Source organism: Chaetura pelagica, unplaced genomic scaffold, assembly GCF_000747805.2.
Source record: "Chaetura pelagica isolate M959 unplaced genomic scaffold, ChaPel_1.0 scaffold33, whole genome shotgun sequence".
NCBI classification, from domain to species: domain Eukaryota; kingdom Metazoa; phylum Chordata; class Aves; order Apodiformes; family Apodidae; genus Chaetura; species Chaetura pelagica.
This window is the reverse complement of record NW_009952874.1, coordinates 2,071,611-2,080,331: the sequence shown is the minus strand read 5'-3', so window position 1 is coordinate 2,080,331 and position 8,721 is coordinate 2,071,611. Positions and strand designations below refer to the sequence as shown.

The 8,721-nt window shown below is 45.1% G+C and overlaps 1 protein-coding gene across 1 annotated transcript in view; it reads left to right on the top strand.

Annotated features, from left to right (window-relative positions):
• Positions 1 to 6,981, top strand: part of TMEFF2 (transmembrane protein with EGF-like and two follistatin-like domains 2) — a 133,170-nt gene extending 126,189 nt beyond the window's left edge. Inside the window, exons 9-11 of the mRNA XM_009995260.1 lie at positions 487 to 645; positions 5,852 to 5,938; positions 6,345 to 6,981. Of these exons, the coding sequence (XP_009993562.1) occupies positions 487 to 645; positions 5,852 to 5,938; positions 6,345 to 6,441 (343 nt within the window). The 3' untranslated portion in view covers positions 6,442 to 6,981. The remainder of the gene's footprint in view (positions 1 to 486; positions 646 to 5,851; positions 5,939 to 6,344) is intronic.
• The last annotated feature ends 1,740 nt before the right edge of the window (positions 6,982 to 8,721 follow it).

Below are 8,721 nucleotides of genomic sequence, written 5' to 3'. Positions count from 1 at the left end.
GCCAGTTTTGCATTTCCGGGCTTTTCAGCCAATCAGACGGGACCTAGTCCTGCCCCTGCTTCCGGCCACGGCTCCTCCCCTGCAGCAGCTGCCCCCCCCACACACACACACACAGAGGGGGTTCAGCGCCGCGTGGAGACGCCATTTTAAGTCAGTTTTATCTGCTGACTCAAAGGACATTTCATGTTCGTGTAAGGAAATACCTGGTCCTTTACAGACATGCAAGTTGCTAGATGACTCCTTGGCTCCTCCTGGCACTATTGCAGTGTTGTTCACTCTCACAGACCTCGGTGGTGCTGAGAACCTGAAAGCTTCCATCTGAGAGGTCCAAGGAGACACCATTGCTTTCTCTGGGAGGGCCTATCCTGTAAAAAAAAACCCACATAAGCTTGTGCTCAAGCCACTGATGTTATTTTTCACATACACTTTGTTTCAGCATTCTTCAAAAGCCTCAGGTGTAACTGGATTAACTATTTTTTGTTTCAGATGTGATGCTGGCTACACTGGACAACACTGTGAAAAAAAGGACTACAGCGTTTTGTATGTGGTTCCAGGCCCAGTACGATTTCAGTATGTCTTAATAGCAGCTGTGATTGGAACCATCCAGATTGCTATCATCTGTGTTGTAGTCCTCTGTATTACAAGGTCAGTATCTCCAGACACTTTACAATAGAAAAAAAGTCTTTTGGTTTTCCTGCTTTGTGCACTGATTATACAGATTTCTGCTGTGACACTAGTGATAACAAATGCTATTTCATTCACCAACAAACACAAGATACCGTCTGGTCCAGCCCGCCAGAGCTGCTTTATTATTATAACTGAATTCTTACTTCAATCTTAATCAAAGTAAGGTAGGTGCCTGCAGCAAATGAAGTTTCCTGTTTTGTATTCAATGCTTGGACAAATATTGTTCATATAAATAAGGGAAATATAAATACAGCAGCTGGAGCAACACTTAATAAAACTAATCATATCTCCATCTGGTTTCCTCAAGGGCCCATTCTCTTAGTCCTAATCAGGTAAAGCATACAAAGTTTTAAGCCTGTTTGCAATCCCATTGATTAAATGATTTAATTAGCCTTGTATACATGTTCAAAGGTACTGCTCAGGTTTTAAGGTCTTCACTAAATGGTGGCACACCAGGCCATGCAGCCTTTCTTTTTTCTTTAATGAGGAGAAAGAGTTTGTATGAGTGGCAGCAACAGCCACAGGGTGGTTCCAAGTAAGAGGGGTAAATGAAGTCCTTCCCTTCCTACACCTGCTGCTCTTTTTTCCCCAGTGAACTATGTTACTGTCTCTGAGATGGCTTGGAGTAAGTTCTGAACTTCAAGCATCTTCAGGCTTCTCTCAGAAATCACAAGCTTAAATTTGCTCAGCAACACCGATAAATCTCTCTTTTAGAAATAATTTTTAAAAGACAAGAAATAAAAGCCTGGTATTACACCTCTGTAGAAAATAAAATTTGTAATGTATCTCAGTCCTTATGTTGCACTACCTGGCTGGAAGACAAGGATAGCATTTGCTTCTAGGAAAGATATTAAAAAAACAACAACACCAAAACCAGCCAACAAATCTAAGTCCTTCTGTGGCCTAAAGGCATAAACCAAAATTATCTAATGAAATGAAGCTACTTTTTTGGCCAAGCTGAGTCTATGAACTCAACAGTAAATGATGAATGAGGCAACAGATTATATTATGGTGCTATTGACAGAAGTAATTCAACCAACCAAAAATGTGGTGCATAGTAAGGAAAAAAAGGTGCAGTAACTGATAATGGAACAAATACTCTGTATCACTATGTCAAGTGAGTCCGGCTTTGTCACCCTGAGGCAGAAAGGCAGAGTCCTTTCCATTGAGAAATGAAGGCAGCATGCTCTGAGTGGTATGGTGCTGTATGCAAATTATCCATCACACTCTTCATACATAGATGGTACCTTTCCCCACACACTTTGTAACCAAGATAATTTCTGATCTTTTGACTTTTTCCCATCATGCATGTAATTACTGCTCATCCCAGGATAATGAGCCCAGATACATTTGCAAAAGTGTGCTCTTAAGTGGCCTAAGAGAAGAATCCACATGACATGAGAGCACTGTGGCAGTATGTGCTTAAGTAACTGAGTTATCTGCTTTGAGGAACCTGACTACTCGTGTGAACTCCACACCCTGAACTCTTGAAAGTGTAAAAACCACCCTACCAGATTCCTGGGAGAAAGGAAGGAAACTTCACTCTCCCAGAGGCCACAGTGGCCAAATTCTTTGCTGCTCACTTCAGCACAGCTTCACCTAATTTATCAGATGAGTTTGGTGCACTATGTGCACACTCTGCATTTGAGCCACCAAGAATGTCATTGAAAATGTTTTACCTATTGCTGCTGTGACTGCTGTTAAAATCCCACCTGTACAGTGGTGCAGACCTATGGGGTGTCCTCCACTGCTGGAGGTCCATTTGCTCGGAGCCGTTTCTAAACACTTTTAGGGTTGTTGTTTTGGCATAGATACTTTATTCTGAATAAATGAGCTGTGCTGCTGACAGGGGCAGTCTGCCCTTGCCCCTTCTGCCCTGCCCTTGTTTCCTGGGCATCTGTTTCTGCCAACACTCTTGTGCCACCATTAGCATTTGTGTAGCCTGGTCAGGGGACAGATTCAGCTGTGAACTTGGCCAACCAAATGGATTCTTTGTTTTTAAGCGGCTCAATTCCTTGATGAGGTTTGGCTGCTTGGCTCCTCATGGCAACTGCCAGCACCAGGAATAAGCTGCTGGGGAGGAGGAGTAGGGTGACAGAGGGAAGAAGGTAGAGAAGTGAGGTCCCTGTGCCCAAGGACATTTAGCTCAGAGGCAAAAAGAGGAGCAATGATAAAAGTGAAGGAAGATGGTGAATAATACAGGTACAACCCAGTGTCATAATGATTCTCAGCAGTTTTCTTTACAGCTTTGTGTTTTTAGTGTTTCCCTAATGCTTAGTCACAGCAGTCTTATTTACATGAAGAAATAACTTGATTAAAAATGAATGCATAATGTGTTCTACCTGCTATGAATCACATTGTGAGTAACTCAAGCTTGTGTGCAAGCTTCAATGGAAGGAAGGCAGGCACTGTGTACTGTGCTCCAGTACCTAGTTTACATTGATAAAACTGCTGTGTTCATAAAGAAAAGCATCCCCCACACAGAGCACTACAAAGAACTTTTGATTAAAGAGTTAAGGACCAAGGAAAAGCTGTCACTGAATTTTAGCAGATGATTAAGTCTGAAAAGCTGGTTAAATGCCAACGCCCCTCTTAGGGAAATCCAGATGCACTTCAGACACAACCCACCTACAAATCCAACAGCATTGCATTTAAACAATCCTAGTGTCAGTACTTGGCCCTGGGGCCTTCCCAGGCTTCCACTGATTGTGAGTGGAGCATACTTTGCAATTAAATGATAGGCATTTCTGGTTAAAAGATGCTTTTTCATCATCTTAATTGGAGTAATCTCTACATTTGAATCAATATCTCCTGACCTTGGACTAAGTGACTGTAGAGATGCTGTCAGTGTCGGTTTTGGGAAAGTGCTGTGAGATGCTCAACTCCTTGCTTCCAGCTGGAGCCTGGGAATGTACAGCTGCATCCCCTGAGTTCAGTGACCAACCTGGTCATCCACCAGCCACCTGGTGTCTCCACATTTCTTACAAAACTGGTCCAGTTGTGCCCACTGTGGCTTCCCACACCTGGTTCTCCAATCCTGCTTCATGTGGTTGAACACTAAGGCGAAGGAGGGCTGTGCCTTCTGCTGTAAATCCCCATCCCCTGGGAATGGGGAGGAACCACTGGCCGCTTGGTGGGCCCATGAGGCTGCTGGCTGGTGCAGCAGGGCTTAGCAGTGCTGTCTGTCACATGTCAAGGTGTCAGTGCTGCCTCCCGTGGAGCACTGCAAGGTCCTGCTGGGCCATCTCCAGCTGAATGGGCACAAGAAGCTGGGGATGGCTGGGGCTGGGCAGCTGTCGGCACACACGATGTGTGGCTCAGGGAATCAGCCCTGTGCCTGCTTGCAGCAGCTCCCTGACTCACTCCAAAAGTCTGATTGCACTTTGAGGAACGCCGTGAATGATGAAATCACAAACTGGCTGAAGGCTGCATTAGCTTCATAATGAAAGCTCTGCCGTGACCACCTAGAGCACTGGAGACTCAGGCTTATTTTTCATGGAGTAGTGATAACAGCCTACTTTGCTGCTTCCAAGACAGGAACAAGGCAATATATAGCACACGGCTATACAGTTTCTCATGAGGGGGTGGTCCTGTTGGCTTGAAAGTGAGGCAAGTCGGGACAGTCTGACCCACATTTTGTAAGACACTTACATAATTGTATTTCAGCATTTTGAAATGCTTCCCTAAGTCCTTACGCTCTTGTTTAGCCTTTCAGTTGGCTTCACAAAGCCATAGCATCACTCCCAGCCAACAGGGGGAAAGAAAAATGGCCTTCTTTATTTTAAGGGGTCAGTAAATCCTTATTTCACTCTATTTTGCTCCGAGTTATTTGATGCAGAGCTGAAGGTAAGTGCCTTGAGCTCTCGCTGCACGGGGAGGTGATCCCTGGTGCATAACCCGTAGGGTTTCACAAGGTGCTGCTGAAAGCCTCCGTGTAAGAGAAAAAAAAAGGTGACCCAATGCAAAGGGCTTTTCTGTGTGTGGTCTGAACTATCATGGGACTTTCTGTCATGCCACTCCAAGCAAGTGTTTAGTCTCTCTTCTGTAACTGCCCACGTGGAGGGCTGAAAGGGTAAAAACTCATACTGGGCTTCAGCTGAAGAAAGAGGACAAATGAATGGCTGAATCAGGAACAGCTTCTTCCTCCTCCTGTGCAAAATGTTAACTAGGTCACCCTGGATAACGGAGTGATTTTATTGCTGGTTGGTTGTCTGTAGCTCACCATTTTCCTACTGGTACCACAGATGCAAGAAGTGTGAGCATTTTTTGAGGGTCTTGGTCACCCTGCTGTGGTCCTGTTTGTCCAGCAGTTGCTGATGTAACCCTCTTGGCTCTCAGCTGCTTAGGACTTCCTACAGCCTCCACTAGGGCTAAACTTCTCCATACCTTCTGTTGGAGGCTGCCCTCCCATGGGAGGAAGCCAGAAACTTTCCATTTGTGGGAAACACTTTGTAGCAGTCCCCATAGCCAACAGTGCTGCAGGTAAGTAGTGGGAAGGTGCCCTTGCTGAAGCTCTGTGAGGTCCTGAGGCAGAAGAGGTTTTGCTTTTGGCAGCATCCAAAGGAAAATAAGACTTGGGGCTTTCCACAGCAGTTGTTTTCCACACTAAGCCAAGCAGCCATGTGAGGAACATAGTGCGGTGCAGACACCCATGAATAAAGTAGCTGCTCACTAATGACCCCAGTGTGGAGCATTTCCATGGAGACTAACAGGGATTGTGGATGCTTAGCTCCTCAGAAAGACAGCCCCACGTCCACTTTGTAGATACTTCACAGACCTGGGAAGCCAAGCAGGTGAGCATGAGACTGTCCTAAACCTTCCACCTGCGCCTCACTGGAAAGAAATGGATTATTTAAAGATGAGAGATGCGGTGCCACTGGGGCTGTCGCAGGGCAGCAGTCACTCCTGCTCTCCAGGAAGGAGCAAGAATCTTAGAATTCCCCTTGCCATATTTTTGCTTACAGTATGTTTTGTGGGTTGTTTTTGTTGGGTTTGTTTTTTTCCTGTGGTACCGGTGCAATTAACCAGCCCATTTCATTTCACTGAGGAGGGAACGCACCAAGGGCCAGAGGATAACTCCCTTGCCCTCCCATCTCCTGCTGCCCACGCCACCTCTTGAGCAGGTGCCCTAAGAGCCGTGTATTCTCACCACTCTCTTTTCCAGGAAATGTCCCAGGAGCAACAGAATCCACAGACAGAAGCAAAACACAGGGCACTACAGTTCAGACAACACGACAAGAGCATCGACAAGGTTAATTTAAAGAGCGCATGTTTCCACAATGGCAAAACTAACTGCAGAGAGCTTGGACTACAAAATACAGTATTATAGACAAAAGATTAAAACAAGATCTACACATGTTGCCTTGCATTTGTGGTAATCTACACCAATGAGAACATGTACTACAGCTATATTTGATTATGTATGGATATATTTGAAATAGTATACATTGTCTTGATGTTTTTCTGTAATGTAAATAAACTATTTATATCACACAATATAGTTTTTTCTTTTTCATGTATTTGTTATATATAATAAATACTCAGTGATGAGAAAAAAAATTGCCTTTCTTAAATTTGCTGTATCTCATAGCTGTGTATAGTCTTGGGATATTGTATATGGAAACTAACAAATCTCTTCTTTTTTCTTCTTTTTCCAGTTCTAGTGGCAATTTTGAGTCTACTGAACTCAGTAGTAGGGTTTTGAGTTGGTCCAAGATCAGCGACAATTATGGATGTGGGAAAGGTGAAGAATAATTTAATCTACATTGAGGAGGGATAAAATATTTCAAATCCGGAGTCAACTACATTTCATCAGCCTTCTTCTCCCATACCATCTATCTTTACTCTTCCATAGCTTAGGAAGTCTTTGCCTTCTAAATTAAATTCTAACCGAAGGGGAAATGGAAATTCTCAGTAACTGCGATGGGAGTGTCAGGGGTAATGTTTTGATTTGGGAGGGAATTAGGTGTCTGTCAAGGTGAACCCTACAAGAACACTGCAGAATCTCCAACTCTGGTCACTGGAGTGAGTGAAAATTGCTTCGTACTGTTGATTGAAAATTATTAGGTTAAAAAAGTTAATAACGTAATAACAGCTGAAATGCCAGCACCATTTGTACCTCGTGAACATGCTGATATAATTTATTTTTGCAACGAGAAGGTGAAAACCACTCAGAAAATACCTTATGAATAACTTTATGGGTGACCCTACTCCATTAAATGTAATGAAGTCAAATGTTGGCTATACCTCAGGAAAATAAGGGCATGTGTTTTGTCACATCCACATGATGGACAAGATGCAAAGTTATTTCCATGGTAGCTGAAACTCTTCAAAACACTTTCTTTTGAGAAGCTAATAATAGTCTTGAGTGTGCTATGAATTTTGAAGATGGCAGAGTGGAACTGAAGGGCAGAGTGTGGTAGCTTCACTCCCGCTGTACAACATCCACTCCACTAACCGACTACTGGAGTAGTCACACTAAGTAACAGGACTGTTAAGTAAAACACCCCCGTAAAGGTATTAATTGTGCTGCTCCTTTCCAAAGAGCCTTTGCTGAGGCAGAAAGTGCCCAGCACAAATAGCCAGCTGTGTTGCTCACTGTCATCACTACATGAGATACTGTACTTGGGGCGGAATCAGGTCTGGGGTTACCTGGGATGATGGCTCATGAGGGTGTTTCCATTTCCTGCTTCAGCACCAGTTCAATCACAACAGTCGTCACGAACCCCACCAGTGACAGACCACCCACTCTGGCCTCCACACACGGGTGAACTGATACTTCTATTCAAACACAGCTTTTGGTCATCCCTGTCCCACCCCCAGCCTGCTCTCAAGTAAATCCATTGCATGATGTTCACACGGTCTCAGTTTTTGTCTTGTTCCGTTTTTTTTTTTTTTTGAAAGGTAATAAAAGGCAATGATTGGCAACAGATGCTTCCAGGCACCTGGTCTGTGCTGATTGAGGGGAGTGGGAGTGTGATACTTTCACAGGCAGTGGGACAGAGGACAGGGTGGGCAGCTCCTGGGGCCGTGGGCTGGGGTGAGGCAGGGGCTATAGAGCTGCTCCCTGCTCCTCAATCCAGCTCACCAGCCATCCGGGCTTCTTTCAAGTGAAAGGAGTGATGCTGCAGGGGTAGGAGATGGCAGCAGGGAGGCAGTAAGCAGGCCTGACCCTGGTTGAGGCTCAGGTTGGAGGTGACAAATGTAGCTCTGCCCTGCAGCCCTCTCACCCCACGCTTTGTGCTTTCCGAGTGAAGAGCTGGAGTCTAACAAGCAGCTAAACTGCAGATTTTTGAGCCGCATCCAAATGTCAGTCCCCCCACTGGGACTATCAGATCTGGACTGTTTATTTCAGTCACTTACATTAGACACAAAAACCAAATGTTAACACACACACACAGCGCCATGTAGCTGTGGCAATAAACCTAATTTTAAAAAAAGGGCAAGGCTTGGCCTGGCCTAAAGTAGCACAGCATCACTCAGAAGTGAAAGGAGGAGTCCAGCACACCAGCCCTTAACTTGCCAAGTTACCTGCTTTACTGTGGAAGGCACAGTTAATCCCTGCCCACCTTGTGCTGGTGAGGAACTGGTACCTGCATTGCAGCTGCAGGGCCTGCCATGAAGCCTTCAAGCCTCCACACCAAGGCCAGTTGTGAAGTACCTGCTGCAGACCGGAGGGCAGAGAGGGGAAAGTGATTTTAGTTTTAAGGCACCAAGGGCAGGTCCTTTTTATTTGAGCCTTTCAAATTTAACCCACAACATGCTGGTATGGGGACACAGTCTGACAATAATTCTTTCTGGGGCTCTGCTTACCAGGAAAGGAGCTTTCTACAGAAAAGATTTGCAGAACCTGTACCAAATACAGCAGCAGCTTTGTAGAAGTGGATCGGGGGGGGGCCAGGGGGGGGGTTTGCTTTTTCCTTTTCTGCAGGGACTGGAACATGCATTTGTTAGAGCTATCACTGACTGGAACTCGAGGTGTGGAAAACCTTCATGCAATTTACCTTCACAAACGGAGGGGAGGTGGGCTGGGCA